We start from the raw sequence: 16,988 nt of genomic DNA, 5'->3' as shown, positions 1-16,988 counted from the left end.
CACACTGCTTGCCAACCAGGTCCCCAACTGGGTCCACATAAGTCCACTGAACATTGTAGGGCTTAGCTTGCCACTTCATTGCTGCTTTTATCCCACTTCCCCCCATCATTGATGTTCTTATTACTTTTTAAACCAAGTAAGTGAAAACTAGCAAGACAATTCAAGATTTAATTTAGATGACCTGCTTTCAATGGAATGAGATTTGAAGCAAAGAATGAGGCACAGAGAAGAATAAAGTGTAATCAAGAAGCTCTGTGCATTCAGGGTATAAAGATTTGGACAGCAAAGAAGGAAAAGTATGTCTACAGAAGAAGAAAGGAAACAAAGGAAAAGAAGAATAAAGAGTCCAAAACCAAATTCTGCCTACCTGACAAAATGTGTGTACAATAGGTTTTTCTTTCTAAAGGTCACATAGGAAGACTACCATAGCCCACAACAGCGATTGCATACCTGACCAGCATTCTACTCTCACTGCAAGTAGAAGGTAAGGAAGCGGAGAGCAGCAGGTCAGCTTCTAGAGACACAGCAAACAGAATTATCAGTTGGGACACGTATTTCCCATCCTGATCTAGAAACCAATTCTTCTTAGGAAGTTATATCTCTCTGCCTTTCTTGATTCATCTGCTCCAGAGACCCAGTTCCATAGTAAAATGTAGAGAAAGCTGAGGGAATGGGCATGCTGTACATGCAGACCTAGAAGCTACTAGGGAGACAGGGGGAAAAGGTACTTACACAGATACTTCCCTCCCTACTGGAAAATGTAGTGAGTCACAGACAGAAGAAATGTGACCGTGACAACACATCAGATCATCAGGAAGTCCTGGAAGGAGGGGGTTACTTCAATATATTTATGTAGTTAATGCACGGCTTGTATCCTTGGTACTGCCGGGTGATCATGAATGCTTACAATGTGGCACTGCCAAAATTAACACATTCCTCTCTATCAAAGGGATGTTACAATTATATAAGAATATTGTAAACATCTGTATCTCAAAACTATTATTTTGCTGTTATTGTTAAGTGCAATCTACTTGGTTTCAACTCATAGTGACCCTGTATAGGAGCTCCATAGAGTGGTGGGTAGGTCAGAACCACTGACCTTGAAGTTAGCAGTCTAGTGCTTATCCCACAGCACCACATCAGGACCCCAGTTCTATTATAAGCTTATCAGAATGAATTTGGAAACTTTTAAAGCATCAAAAGAGAAAATAAAATACAAGACAAATTTTTTCAAAGTCATTTTCCTTGGAAACTTAAAAAAGTAAAGGTTATGGTTTATTAGACCAATTTTTAATCAGGTAAGTTAAAAGGCAGTATATTACTATTATGGAGTCCTGGTGTCGCACTACAGGATAAACAATGCTAATTGCAAGGTCGGTGGTTCAAACCCACCAACCACTCCACGGAAACACTAGATAGGGTTGCTATGAGTCAGAATTGACTTGACAACAACAGTACTATATTTAGAATTTCAGCTAATTTTATTTTTTCAAATATGCATAAGAGATTATGAATCACAATTTCAGTGTTAGAAGAGGTAATCTTTTAATAAATAGGAATGCATTTTCTTACAGTGTAATCCTCTTCCTTACACATTTTAATTTAAACCAGTATCATTTAAAACATTAACACCATGACAATTCTTTTCCAATGAATATTTAATTTACTCAGTGTAAAAAAAAAAAAAAAAATTACTAAAACCAGAGCGGATTTTTAAAACAAAACACATTTAATTCCCCCAAATTGATGTGTAGGGTGGGAAGAATGTTCACTTTCTAAAGGAAAATTTCATGGTACACACATTCTCCCATCTACTATCAGTGGAACTCCCACCCACCAGCACTGAAAGCTGTGATTCCAGCAAGCAAGAGCCATACCCGTGTGCATGCACTCATGTGAAAATATCACACATACTAAATTGCACCGAGGCCGTGACAACATGCAACTTAGTAATGTGCAATATCTCCACCAGAGCAAGCAGAATGGAGCATCAGGGAAGAGGAACACGATGCATACATTCAGGACACAGCATGCTGCTAAGGGGAGGAAAATGGTTTGGGGACCAAGGATGCATGCCACTAAACTCAAAAATTCACAGGCTAGAAACCCAATAACAAATGTATTCAATTTAGAAGACATTTATTCAGAATTGAGAATTAAAAAATCTCAAAAATTCGATGAAACAGTGATTATAACATAGCCACGTATTTCAGAAGGCAAAGCTTGAAGAACAAAGACAATTTCAAATCTGGTCATGCTGTTAGCAGCTAATTTCAATTACACTTTCACTTATTAATAAGTCATATAAAATGATTTTCACTTAATTATAGTAATGATGATTAATGGTTGATATTTATTAAAGACTAAACTGAGGCTTATAATAATATTTTCACAATCATTTGTATATTTTTCCTCTGGAAAATTTTTCTTCATGAAGAAACATTCTTTCTTGAATATAATCCTTCAGAGTGAAAAATTTGACTAGAGAAACAGAAATCATTGTCATCATTCATATATAAACACACACACACGCATACACACAAATACAAACAAGGGGATTTAAAAAACTTTTAGAAGTATTAAGTGTGTATATATGTACACAAACACACACAGGAGTCCTGGTGTGACCCTGTGGTTAATGCGCTAGACTACAGAGTCGGTTTGAACCTCAAGATTGGTGGTTCAAGATCACCACTTGCTTCTTGGATTTGTTATATAGGGTCACTATGGGTCTGAACTGACTCAACGGCACTTAACGTCAAAAACAATATATATACGTAGTCCTGATGTGATGCTGCAGGATAAAGCACTGGACTGCAAAGGTCAGTTTGAACCACAAGATCAAATTCACCAGCCACTCCTTGGAAACCATATACAGCATCACTATGAGTCAGAACTGACTCGATGGCAATTAAAAACAATACATATATACAGACATACATGAGTACATATAAACATATATATTTATATGTATACATAAGTACAGGAAGTTCTTCAGAGGAATCTATATAAAACTTACATATTTTGATTTAAGTCTTGAATTTGACCCAGTAAAGAAAGAGACCAAAAAGATTGAGACTGCTAAAAATCACCTTGCATTTTAAACTTTAAATTATATCACTGAATATGGCCATGGTTAGAAAGAAGTCCTGGTATGATGCTGTGGCAAAATGCACTGGACTGCAAGGTCAGTTTGAACTGCAAGATCGGCGGCTCAAATTCATCAGCCGCTCCTCAGAAACCCTAGTCAGACTTGCTATAAGTAAGAACCAAGTTGACGGCACCTAACAAATAACAATGGTTAGAAAGACAGCATCGTGGCTCCATGTTGTAGTTGTTGTTGCGTGCCACTGAGTTGGTTCTGACACATAGCGAGCCTATATAGGGTTTCTAAGGAGCAGCTGGTGAGTTTGAATTGCCGACCTTACAGTTCAAACGGCTTTGCAGTCTGGCGCATTAACCCACAGCGCCACACAAGGACTCCTCCATACTGGACTGCAAACCACAAGGTTAATGGTTTGAGCCCACCAACCGCTCTGAGGGAGAAAAACGAGGCTATCTGCTCCCGTGAAGATTTAAAGCCTTGGAAATTCAACACAGGGTCGCTCTGAGTTGGAACCAACTAGATGGCACTTAATAACAACATGGTTAGAAAAATTTTCCAGGATATAGCAATTTCTGTAGTGTGTATCATGTTTACTAGACTCACAAAAGTACATCTGCTTGCAAATCGTAAGGTCTTGTACTAAGGAATGTTAAAAGAGTTTTTCTGCCTTAAAATTAAGTTGATAATACAATGAATGTGTTTTGTCCCATTTCTCTCTGGAGCCAAGACAAGGTGCTGCTGTTATACTGCATAATTAATGTGCACAATCCTCCCAAGAAGAGAAGAAAAAGCTAATTTGTAAAAAGTCATATATTTTTGTAGCTGACAGCACTTTTTCTAATCTCAAACTCCCTCCTAAACTGTAAATGTAAATTTCTAGCCACCAGCCTTATATGCCCATTTGATTGGTCTTAACAGTTTCTCAAATTTAACCCATGATCTTCTCTACTAACCTGCTCCTCCTGGAAGAAGACATCATGGTTTATGTAACTGAAGGACATGTGTTTTGAATCAGCTGGACCTAGGTGTGAGTCATACTGCTACCAGCAGCCACAACACTGAAACAAAGGCTACATACACTATAGGACAAAGGTGACAATACAGAATAGTCAACAAGTGGTTCACTCCAAGAAAGCAGAATACAAGAAAATGGAAGAACTGTGATTTTCAAAATAGAAAAGCATTTTAGAGAACCAAAGTCAGTGCTTATAATAGGTTACCTTATAAAAATGAAGCATTATCTTTATTGAATTTCTTTATGGACAAAGTAACCACTTCTCTGTACAGTTTCACTGAAATCACACTTACTAGAGGATTCCTACCAGCCTCTGGTATGGTAACAACTTTATTCTACTGGGATGGTAGGTGTATTATATTCTTCCTTTTTGATTGCATTTGCATAAGCTTTCTTGAATCAAAATCATGTCATTGAAATAAATAAAAGTTTATCTAGTGCTAAAATTTCTATCATTTCATTTACTCAGTAAGGATGGCAACCTGGTCATATAGGCTTAGCAGGAACACTCAAGCAGGCCAGAACAGTCACCATTTCCCTAAGGACAGCTTCATCCTGAAAGCAGTTACCCTTGATTTCTCTTGATATCCAATCAAGGAAGTAAGATACTGGTGAAGACTCTACCCAGGCATTGCTAGTAGAAAGAAAGGGCAACTATTTTAAGAGTATGCATCCTATTTGAAAGTAACTGAGGCATTTGCAGAGACCAAAGAGTTATCCTCCTGACCAGCTGCTTACATGAATACAGTAATAAAGATCAGCTGCTACAGGATTATCAGTTCAAATCAAGATTTCTGTGGAAGACTAGTTCCAAACAATGACATTTTAAAGTGTATATTAGAACAGATATGCCAGCCAGAGATCCACTTGAGACCACTTGGGCTAGTAACTCATTAGTAAAGAGCCTTAATAGATTACTTGATACAGAGTAGCCATTCACAAGAAGTAAAACTATAGTACAGTCTTGTTAAAGGTTTAACAGCAATGAGGACATGGATTGGGGAAGTTGCTGAGAGAGGCCTAGGCTGCAAAAAGGTCTCTCCCTACCTGAGATAATAAAGGAGAAATAGAAAAAGGAAGTCAGGAGCCTGTAAGCTGGGAAAAGGTTATCAATAGTAAAAGTTGAAGAAAAATCTCATTCAGAAACCAAGTCTGCAATACATGGACCTCAGAAAACAGGATTAAAGCCTTTGGCCAGAACCTGTGATGCACACAGAACTGATAACTAGGGAGAACCAGAGACTTCGCATTTGCAAGGCTCAACCCACCCCCTGCAGAGGTCACAGCCTGACACTGAGGGAGAAAGAGGAAACAGGAAGGCTATCTGATCTGTAACGTGGGCAAAGCTAGAAATCCTGAGAACAGAAGGAGGCGTCTGAGAGGAGGTGAGGTCTACCTGTGCTGGCAGATGGAGGTTCTCCTACACAAGAGACATGATGACAGAAGCTAGGGCAAAACCCTGCTGACGGAAAGCTGATGGGGATGGAACATAAAATCTGTATGAATCCCAGGCTTGAGAACAAGATAGGAAAACTGCTTGGAATTTTTTAATTAACATTTGCTCTACTCTCGTTATCTTCTCAAAAGGAGATAAAAACTGTGGTGGTGGGCACAGTGGGCTAGGCATAGGGCTGCTAACGACTACACACTGACAGTTCAAACCCACCAGTTGCTCCTTGAGAGAAAGAAGAGGCTGTCTGCTCTGATAAAGATTCACAATCTCAGAAACCCTGTAGAGGGTAGCTATGAGTCAGAACGGACTCCATGGTACTGGGTTTGCTTCCTTTTTTCACTCGTTTATCACTGAATGTTACTAGGAAGCTCAAGATAATAAGCATATTTCTCATGTAAAGCAGTTTCTAAAGGAAGAGAGAATAACATAAATCTTATTCCTACCTAATAGCTTCTTCCACAGACTGGCCAATAATATTAGAAGACGGACCTGGCTGAGATAATGGTGTCAGGCTTATCACCCACTTCACTGGCTTGTAGTACTCATCACTGGAACTTAATAGATAAAATAGGGTGGTCAGGAAAATGATCTGCAAGACAAAGGACAGTATCTCCTAAATAATCACAAGTGGGAAATACAGGAAGACCAACAGACCCAAATCAAATGGAAGCAAGAACATGCTTCAATGCTGAAGGAAATGTGAAGTGTACTTAACTGTGTGTACATACCAGAGACAGTACAAAATTGAGAAGCGCCGTCCCGCTGTAGAAGAGGATGGTCAGGAGCATAGTGACGGTGGTAAAGAGCAGACTCACGTTCCGGCTCATAACAATCCACAGAGACTCTAAGATCTAAAGAGGAAGGAAAGCAGGATATCGAACAAAACCTCTGGAAAACATTCCCACAGTGACCAAGTGTGATTTCAATCCAGTTTCAGAACCATAAATTGGAAATGCAAGAACTGAACATGATTTATAATGAAAAATAAAAACATTGTGAACACTTAGATGTCCAATAATAAGTAAGATGTTTAAATAAATTATGGCAAATCCAGTCAAAGTAGTATTAAATACAAACAAATTAAATCCATTGCCACCAAGTTCATTCTGACTCATCATGACCCCAGGACAGAGCAGAACTTCCCCATAGGGCTTTCAATGCTCTACATCTGGACAGAAGCAGATAGTCGCATTTTCTCCCACAGAACACTGCTGGCTTCAAACCACCAGCCTTTTGGCTTAACAAATGTGCCACCAGTAAACCCACTGCCATTAAGTACATTTCGACTCATAGCAACCCTGTGTAGGGTTTCTTTCACTGTAAACCTTTACAGGAGTAGAGCCTCATCTTTCTCCCTTGGACCCACTGGCGTGTTTGAACCACTAATCTTGAAGTTAGCAACCCAACACCTAACCTATCTCAACACCAGGGTACCATAAAGAACATTTCTATTTTAACAAAGAAACCTAATACAAATCCATTTAAAAAGCAGAAATACAAAAATTTTATTTATAGAATGATTGCTGTTCTTAAGTGCTGTCAAATTAATTCTGACTCATAGCGACTCTGTTCAGATTTCCAAGGAGTGGCTGGTGGGTTTGAACCACTGACCTTATAGTTAGCAGTTCAGTGCTTATCCTACACTGCCACACCAGGGCTCCAGAAAATGATTGTAACTATGTAAAAAATGGTATACATAGAAAAAAATCTACAGAAAGATAAGCCAGAATGCAACCTCTGGTTACACTAAGCTCAGAGGATCATGTGTACTTTTTTCCTTACTTAAAGAGTTCACAATTCAGGCTATTGACTTCTAGCATTTGTCTGTTTAATTGCCCCCCACCCTACCATCTTTAGATCCCCCGCTATCCATGCAAAAAGCATCACTTCCATTTCATAACTCAAAGTAATTTAGTCTTTGTCCTAGGTTCCTCAGGGATAAGACTATAAAATCACAACAAATGTCATGAGCAAAAAGGACCAAGGGTAGCATTCTGCAGCTAAATTTTTTTCTGAAACAGACAATAGCCCTTAGACTAAGACCTACCATAGACCTATGGAGTTCAGTTGTTCACTTACAAATTTCCATACACTAGATGTTAGGATGAAGGACATTACCAATTTGAGCATATACTAATGACTATGTAAAGAAGATATACAATACCTACAGCACACCTCCATGTTTTTAGTATCTATTCCTTTATGAATTAAATTCCCTTATCTGTTCCATTTTTCCCAAATTGACTCTTCTTCCTTTTCAAGAAAAACATGGAAACAAAATATTCACAACACCACCTTTCATTATACTTTCTAAAATGCTCCCATAAACCTCAGAGCAGTGCTGAGGGAAGTAAAGCAGATGAGATCCTCTCTACGGATATGCAAACCTGAGACTCCGAGATTCCTAAACATTTCCTTAAGAGCACAGAACTAATAAGTGAAACCAGAGCTGGGACCAGAACTCATGTTTCATTTTTACTTTGGTATCCTTTCCAAAACAGCAGTTCTGCTTTTTGTCATATGATCAAGTTATATCATCTGTTAAATTAATGAAAGGCCTTTCCGTTCCTTTCCTACCTCAAACGTAACACTTATAAAGGCATATTTTGTGACTCTCAGCATTTCTTGCAAACATCAATTCAGTCTTCATTAGAGAATTTTGGCAGGCTGGCTCCATTTACAAAAACTCCTTACAAAAAATCTTGAAAATGCTTCCTAATGTCTACAAAAATATGCATGGCTGGCTGTTTGACCTTGTGGAACACACTGAATGAACAATGCCGCTAATTCTAAGAAAGATATCAACAATGCCTTCACTTGTGATTTTGACAAACATTCTTCTGGGGTTTCGGCTGTTTTGGAATTTTTGTCCAAAAACATTTTAAATAGTCTCTGGGTCATACTGATTGAAAAAAAATCTCCTGTAGTAACTCTTCAAAAATGAAATGAATACATCAATTACAGACTGATAACCTCCAACAAGAGTCAAGTAATCTTTCTTATAAACAAAGATTAGTTGGAGAAGATAGAGAAAGGGACATTTTTTGATAGTTAATTGTTTATATGCTTGGCTTACAAAGAGGCATTGGTAAAGCCACAAGCAACAGCCCACAACTCCACTTGCCATGGAGTCAACTCAGACTCACGACAACCCTATGTGTGTCAGAATAGAACTGTGCTCCACAGGATTTTCAATACCTGATTTTTTCAGAAGTAGATTACCAGATCTTTCTTCCAAGGAATTCCTGAGTAGACTTGAACCGCCCACCTTTTGGTTATGTGCTAAGCATGTTGTCCCATTAGTACCACCCAGGGACAAGCCACAAGCAATAATAAGATACCTGAAACTCTATAAACTAGAAAGTTCTATACAGACAAAATGTATCACAAGTTAAAAGTACAAAAACCAGGCAAGTTTGGCTTAAGTCTAATCAATCATAGCAATATATGTACTAAAAAGAATATCAAGAAGGTCATACAACTGGATGAAATCCTTGGGATTTTCTCTAGGCTAGCCTAATTGTGACCTTCTAACTGGCTTTCCATTTGCTGTTGTTGTTATGTGTTGTCGAGTCAGTTCCTTCTCATAGTGACCCTGGGTTTCTGAGGAGCAGTTGGTGAGTCTGAACCACCAACCTTGCAGTTCAAACCAACCTTATAATCAAGTGCTTATCCTACAGCACCACGCAGTGCTTCTCTTAAAATATTTGAGGATAGCCTTTAACATGAAAAAAAAAAGTCAAACAAACTTAAAAAAAATGCAGAGCAGAGAGCAGAAAACTTTTAAAAACTTTTATTATTAATATCCTCAGAGAAATAAAAAAAGGAAGGTTAGGAAAATAAGAAAAAGCTGGTAGAGCATTATGTCAGAAATAAAAAATTCAATCAGATTTGAAAAGTAAAGTTTAACCTATTTCCTTAGGGTTAGGAGCAAAGAAAAAGTGGTAGAAAATAATATTAAAAAAAAAAAATTACAGAATTCATGTCCTATACTAAACGTCTGATTAATAGGTATTCCACGGGTTAGAATTAAAAGGTAGTTCTTAAAGTGTGGTCCCTAAACAACTAGTCTCCAAGATCCACTGGGGATCTGTGAGGTCGATACTATTTTCATAATCACCTGAACATTTGGCCTTTTTCACTATGTTGATATTTGCATTCACGGTACAAAAACAGTGAGTATAAAAAAACACTACTAGTCTGTCTGTATATCAGAATGTGGTGGCTTGCATATTGCTGTGATTCTGGAAGCTATGCCACAGGGATTTTAATTACCAGCAGGGTCACCCATGGTGGACAGGTTTTAGCTGAGCTTCCAGATAAAGACAGACTAAGAAGAATGAAAGATGGACTGCTTCTGAATATTTAGTCACTGAAAACCTTATATATAGCAGTGGAACATTGTCAGCACCAAATTATTGAATATTGAAACATGATGAAAAGTAACAGAATATTATCAGATATAGTGCCAGAGGATGAGACCCTGAGGTTGAAAGGCACTCAAAATGAGACTGAGGAAAAGCTGCCTCCTCAAAGAACAATTGACTGTGATAACGTGAATGGAGTAAAGTTTTCAGACTTTCATTTGCTGATGAAGCACAACTCAAAATGAAGAGAAACACCTGTAAAATATCTGTTAATAATCGGAACATGGAATGCACAAAGTATGAATTTAGTAAAATTGAAGTTGTCAAAAATGTGATGGAACACATAAACATTAGTATTCTAGGCATTAATAAGCTAAAATGGACTGGTATTGGCCATTCTGAATCTGACAACCACATTGTTTACTATGTCGGGAATGACAAATTGAAGAATGTGCCGCATTCATCATCAAAAAGAGCATTTCAAGATCCATCTTTAAGTATAATGCTATCTGTGATAAGATTATATACATACGTCTACAAGGAAGTGCTGTCAAGTCGGTTCCGACCCATAGCGACCCTGTGTAGGGTTTCTGAGGAGCAGTTGGTGAGTTTTAACTGCCACCCTTGCAGTTCAAATGGCTTTGTACTCTGGTGCATTAACCCACAGCGCCACACCAGGACTCCGTCTTCCTTGTTGTTGTTATTGTTAACTGCTGTCAAGTCAGTTCCCACCCATAGTAACCCTGTATAGGGTTTCTGAGGAGTAACTGGTCAGCAGTTCAAGCTCACCAGCTGCTCCTCGGAAACCCTATACAGGATCGCTATGGGTTGGAACCGACTCGATGGCACTTATCAACAACGAGGAAGACTAGTAAATACCACTATTATTCAAATTTATGCACCAACCATTAATGCCAGTGATGATGAAATTGAAGAAATCCACCAACTTCCTCAGTCTGAAATTGATCAAACATGCAATCAATCTGTATTGATAATTGCTGGCAACTGGAATGCAAAGGCTGGAAACAAAGAGGAAGGATCAATAGTTGGAAAATATGGCCTTGGTGATGGAAACAACAATGGAGATCGCATGATAGAATTTTGCAAGACCAATGGCTTCATTGCATTTAACTTTTTAAAACAACATAAAAGACCTCTATACACATGGACCTCACCAGATGTAATACACAGAAATCAAATGGACTATATTTGTGAAAAGAGACAGTGGAAAAACTCCTTATTATCAGCCAAAACATGGCCAAGGGCTGACTATGGAACAGACCATCAGTTGCTCATATGCAAGTTCAGGCTGAAAATGAAGAAAAGGAAAACAAGTCCACAGGGCCAAAACATGACCTTGAACATATCCCACTTATAGATCATCTCAAGAAACTGATTTGATGCATTAGACATTAATGACCAAAGACCAGAAGAGTTGTGGGATAACATCAAGTTGTGGGATGACATCAAGAACTTCACATAGGAAGCAGCAAAGGGTCATTAAGAAGACAAAAAAGGGGGAAAATACCTAAATGGATGTCAGAAAAGACTCTGAAAGTTCCTCTCCAGTGTAGATATGCGAAAATAAATGGAAGAAGAGAAGAGGTAAAAGAGCTAAATAGAAAATTTCAAAAGGCAACTCGAGACGACAAAGCCAAATATTACAATGAAATGTGCAAAGACCTGGAATTAGAAAATGAAAAGGGAAGAACACAGTCAGCATCTCTCAAGTTGAAAGAACTGAAGAAAAAACTCAAGCCTGGACTTACAGTATTGAAGGATTCTATGGGCAAAATAGTAAATGATGCAGAAAGCATCAAAGGAAGATGGAAGGAATACACTGAGTCATTGTATCAATAAGAAATGGTCAATGATCAACCATTTCAAGAGGCAGCATATAATCAACAGCCAATAGTACTGAAGAAGTGCAAGGTACACTGAAGGCATTGGCAAAGAATAAAGCTTTGGGAATTGATGGAATACAAATTGAAATCTTTCAACAAAATGATACAGCATTGGAAGTACTCACTCATCTATGCCAAGAAATTTTTAAGACAGCTACCTGATCAACTGATTGGAAGAGATCCATTATTTGTGCCCATTCCAAAGAGAGTTGACCCAACAGAATGTGGAAATCACAAGATAATATCATTAATATGGCAAAGGACAATTCTGCTAAAGATAATTCAAAAATGGCTGCAATAGTACATTGAAAGTGTTCAAGCCAGATTCAGACAAGGATGTGGAAAGAGGAGTATCACTGCTGATGTCAGATGGATCTAGGCTAAAAGCAGAGAATACCAGAAAGCTGTTTACCTGTGCTTTACTGACTACACAAAGGCTTTCAATAGAATGAGTCATGACAAGCTATGGACACCATTATTCTGGAGAGAATGAGTATTCTGGAACACTTAATTGTGCTCATGAGGAACCAATACATAGACTAAGAGACAGTCATTCCAACAGAACAGGGGGACACTGAATGGTCTAAAATTAGGAAAAGTGTGTGCCAGGGTTGTATTTTTTGACCATACTTATTCAATTTGTATGTGGAACAAATAATCCGAGCTACTAGATTATATGAAGAACAACGTGGGATCAGTATTGGAGAAAGACTCATTAACAATTTGTGATATGCAGATAATACAACCTTACTTGCTGAAAGCAAAGAGGACTTAAAAGACTGATGAAGATCAAAGACCACAGCCTTTGGTATGGTTGCACCTCAATATAAAGAAAACAAAAATTCTCACCATGGAACCAATAAATAACATCAAGGTAAATGGAAAAAGGATTGAAGTTGTCAAAGACTTCAATTTGCTCAGATCAACCATCAACACACATGGAAGCAGCAGTCAAGAAATCAATGACATATTACATTAATCAAATCTGCTGCACAAGACCTCTTTGAAATGTTTCAGAGCAAAGATGATGTCTGTTTAAGGATTAAAGTGTGTCTGACTAAAGCCATGGTATTTTCAATAGCCTCACGTGCATGTGAAAGTTGGATAATGAGTATGAAGAGCATAGAATAATTGATGTATTTGAGTTATGGTGTTGTACGAGATTATTAAAAGTACCATGGGCTGCTAAAAGAACAAACAAATCTTTTAGATTTAGGAAAAAGTATAGCCAGAATGCTCCTTAGAAGCCAAGATGGCCAGACTTTGCCTTTCACACTTTGGACATATTATCAGGTGGTACTAGTTAGTCCCTGAAGAACATCATGCTTGGCAAAGTGAAGGGTTAGCAAAAAAGAGGAAGACTCCCAACGAGATGGACTGGCACAGTGCCAGTAGCAATGGGCTCAAGTGTGGAAATGATTGTTAGACTGGCATAAGAGCAGGTAGTGTTTTGTTCTGTTGTACATAGAGTTGCTATGAGTCGGTGCCAACTCGACAGCACCCAATAAATAAAAAAAATAATAATAGGTAATAATAATAGGCCAAATCAAAGCAGCGGCACCAAACATTGTATCCATCACCACCTCATTCTCAGCGTCACTTCCACTTAGAAATAGCCTTTGTTGTTGAACAAGTGCCCTGGAGTCAGTTCTGATTCATAGCAACCCTGCACAGCTTTCCGAGGAGCAGCTGGTGTGTTTGAACTGCCAACCTTATGGTTCAGAGTCCAATGCTGAAACTACACTGCCACACCAGGAGCCCTTTAGGAAAGCACCAAAAAAGACTGACAAACTTGGAATTTGGCAGGGTAATGGCTGGTAGTATTTAATGTTAATAATAAAATTACAACAGTCAAGGAAAACAATTAAAATTTGGAAAATGTGTATTAGTCACTGTGACCTTGATAGCTTTCTACTATTTAAAGTTTTTCTGTTGAGATAATAAAGAATATAATTTTTTAAATGCTGTTTAATTGCTAGAAGCGGCTGAATGTAGAGAACAGCTTCAATCTGTTGCTTGACACAGTTCTGGCAGATAGAAAGGTCATCTTGCAAGACAAATGGTTCTCAGAAGTCACTTTCTGCCTTCTCTTTAGGGTAATCTTGAATTTACTTGTGAAAATATATAATATGGCCATATTCACAGCTTTTCACTATGAGTTCTACAAACCTTAGTAAAAACTGGCTTAGCAACCATTGCTTTCAGCTTTGGTGGATAGAATACAAAGAGAATTGTATAAATTACTCCCTTTCATAGAAAACCTAAGTAACTACATTTGTGAGACCACAAAAGCAGATAGCAAATTAAAGTCAAGCTGATCTACCCCTATAGACCTTACCACAATCAGTCACTAGCTAGAATTCACAAACCCCTACATACAAGCACGAGCGTAAATAAGCAGAAAATAATGAAGTTAAGTGAAGGATAGTTTTGACTTGATAATCTACATTTCCTGTAGCAATTAGCCAAGTTGGGCTTTATGCTACATAGCTTCCAAGCAATTTAATGAATACTTTAGAAAAATAAATAAGTAGATGTTAGTAATACTTGTATTATGAAAATAGTGCATTATGTAGGATAGAAAGTTGATAATTAGTAGGAATAATGAGGTAGTGTGAGCATTAATGATTAGTAGAAACTTACGTTACTAAGAAAATGTAATCAGCAGTCTGATAAGTAGAAATGATCTGTGTAAGGTTTGACTTAATCTTTTAGTGGAAACAAGAAGAAACCGTTTATCACATACTGGGAAAGGAGATGAAAGTCAGTTTGAACATCACAGAAATATTGTTGTGAAAGTTGTCTAATGACCAGGTGCAAGAATGTTGTGATTAACTGTGTAATAATTCAAGAAAAGATCAAAGTGTCAATTCAGTATGTACTGTGTAGTTTTATATGAAAAATAAAGACTTGCTGAGCTGGGCCAGAGGAAGGCAGAACAACAAGCTGGACAGCATGGACAGCACAGCAGGCTGACTGAGAAAGCCATTCATTCATTCACCGCTGACTCCACGTCTCCTCTCATGTCCCATGACCCCCCGCGGAGAGCTGGTCTCCCCGCATTTAACGAAATGCATCAATATTTAGAAGATGTACAAAAATCAGTGAACAAATATTCCTAATGGCCAATACATATTACAAAAATATACAAGGATAATATATATATTTTAGTGAAGAAAGACTTAATTAAAGCAGATTACAAAAAGTTCATTTATGGTTTCAAGTTTCACACTGAAAATAACCTTTAAGAAATAGCACTTGCTGAGTTTTGGTGTAGCATCAAAGAAGAGTCACAACTAGCTGCAAACACTTAAAATATCCCTCCCTTTTCCAATTATATAAATAGGATGCCAGATTTTCTTCATATACTTCATATACTGAACACAGGAACAGATATGAAAATTAACATTAAACAGATTTTAAACATGCAGATGACAGACACAACCTTGCTTGCTGAAAGGGAAGAGGACTTGAAACACTTAAGCCACTTGTAGATCTATTTTAAGTCTCCAGCCTTCAGTATGGATTACATTGCAATATAAAGAAAAAAAATTCTCACAATTGATCCATTAAACATCATGTTAAATGGAGAAAATATTGACGTTCTCATGGGAGCAGCAATCAGGAAATCAAGTACTTGGCAAATGGGCTGCCAAGACTTCTTTAAAGTGTTAAGGACTAGGGTGAGCCTGACCCAAGCCACATTTTCAATAGCCTCACATGCATGTGAAGGCTGGACAATGAATAAGGAAGACTAGAGTAGAATTGAGACACCTATGACTTTTGGACATCTAGTACATTCAGAGTTCTCAAGACTGTATATGACGTGGCATTACAAAGAGGTTACTAAAGGTCTCTAAGTTTATAAATAAAACTGAGAATCAGCATTTTGCTTTTATTGTCAGTCCAATTTAACCATTTAATACTATTACTTACCGAAAGAAATGTCTCAATGTTCTCATGAACAAAGGAAGCAATATCTTGCCAGTCCAGAATGTCTCCCAGCCAGCTATTCTGCCGACTTACATGCATCTTGTGTCCTTTGTGTCTCCCAGAATGTGTTACATTCTATGGAACAAACAGTTCAAACATGAAATTCCAATCTTAACCTAAAAAAACAGAGTCTAAGTGCCCTCTGGAGCCCTGGTAGTGCATGGGTGTTAATTGTGTGGTCAGTGGTTTGAACCCACAAGCTGCTCTGGGAGAGAAAGATAAGACATTTGCCTTCTGTAAGGATTTACAGCCTTGGGAACCCTACGGTGACAGTTCTACTCTGTCCTTAGGTCTACTAAGGACTTCACCGAGTACCTCAAGGTGAAAACTTTGTACTATTTGAAGAAATCAACTAAGAACTCTACCTAAAACCCTGAAATACAGTATCTTGTTGTTTATACTCTAGGTTCCATGTCTGAGCCCAGGTCAAATGCTTACCTACTAAACACATTTGGAACACACTTTATTTCTTAATATATGCAATATCTAACAATACACTAATAGCATTTTCATTATTTATTTGCTTCTTCACCTTTCTATTGGTCTTCCTTTTAAAAAAAAAAAAATTTAAACCTCCTTTCCTTTAATTATCTTCCATACTTATAAAGAGAGCAAAATTAATAGGAAAGCATCTTTTTAAGTCAAGAGTAACGAGAAAATTCTCTTTTGTCTGGAAGAAAACTGTATTGGCAGAATGTAGGAATGTTGTTAAGTGCCATCGAGTCAGTTCCAACTCACAGAAATCATTATAGGGTTCCCGAGGCTTTTTAAATTTCCTGGAAGCAGAAGTCTCATCTTTCTCCTGAGGAGGACCTTGTAGTTCACAGTCCAGTGCTTATCACATGGAGCCACCATGTAGGAATAGCTACATTTAATTAAAATCTTTTTACCTTAAGAAAAGTTCTTAATGTCAAGAGCTGTTTTGTCCAAAGCAGTAGCCAGTCCACCACATGTGGCTACTGAGCACCTAAAATGTGGCCAGTCCAAAAATAGAGATATTCTAATAGTGTGAAATAGACATCAAATTTGTAATCAGTATGGGGGATATATATATATATAGTTGTTAAGTGTCATCGAGGTTTAGTGGATTCCAACCCATAGCGACCCTGTATAGGGTTTCCAAGGAGCAGCTGGTGAGCTTGAACCACTG

At 37.9% G+C, this 16,988-nt stretch overlaps 1 protein-coding gene across 1 annotated transcript in view; it reads right to left on the bottom strand.

The window, feature by feature from the left end:
• TMEM245 (transmembrane protein 245) overlaps positions 1 to 16,988 on the bottom strand; it is a 99,704-nt gene that overhangs the window by 21,261 nt on the left and 61,455 nt on the right. The window contains exons 12-14 of the mRNA XM_006864687.1: positions 15,782 to 15,913; positions 6,303 to 6,425; positions 6,018 to 6,163 (exon numbers count right to left, since the gene is read on the bottom strand). Of these exons, the coding sequence (XP_006864749.1) occupies positions 6,018 to 6,163; positions 6,303 to 6,425; positions 15,782 to 15,913 (401 nt within the window). The remainder of the gene's footprint in view (positions 1 to 6,017; positions 6,164 to 6,302; positions 6,426 to 15,781; positions 15,914 to 16,988) is intronic.

This window comes from Chrysochloris asiatica, unplaced genomic scaffold, assembly GCF_000296735.1.
Source record: "Chrysochloris asiatica unplaced genomic scaffold, ChrAsi1.0 scaffold00069, whole genome shotgun sequence".
In the NCBI taxonomy this organism is placed as follows: domain Eukaryota; kingdom Metazoa; phylum Chordata; class Mammalia; order Afrosoricida; family Chrysochloridae; genus Chrysochloris; species Chrysochloris asiatica.
This window is presented reverse-complemented; position numbering and strand designations above follow the sequence as displayed.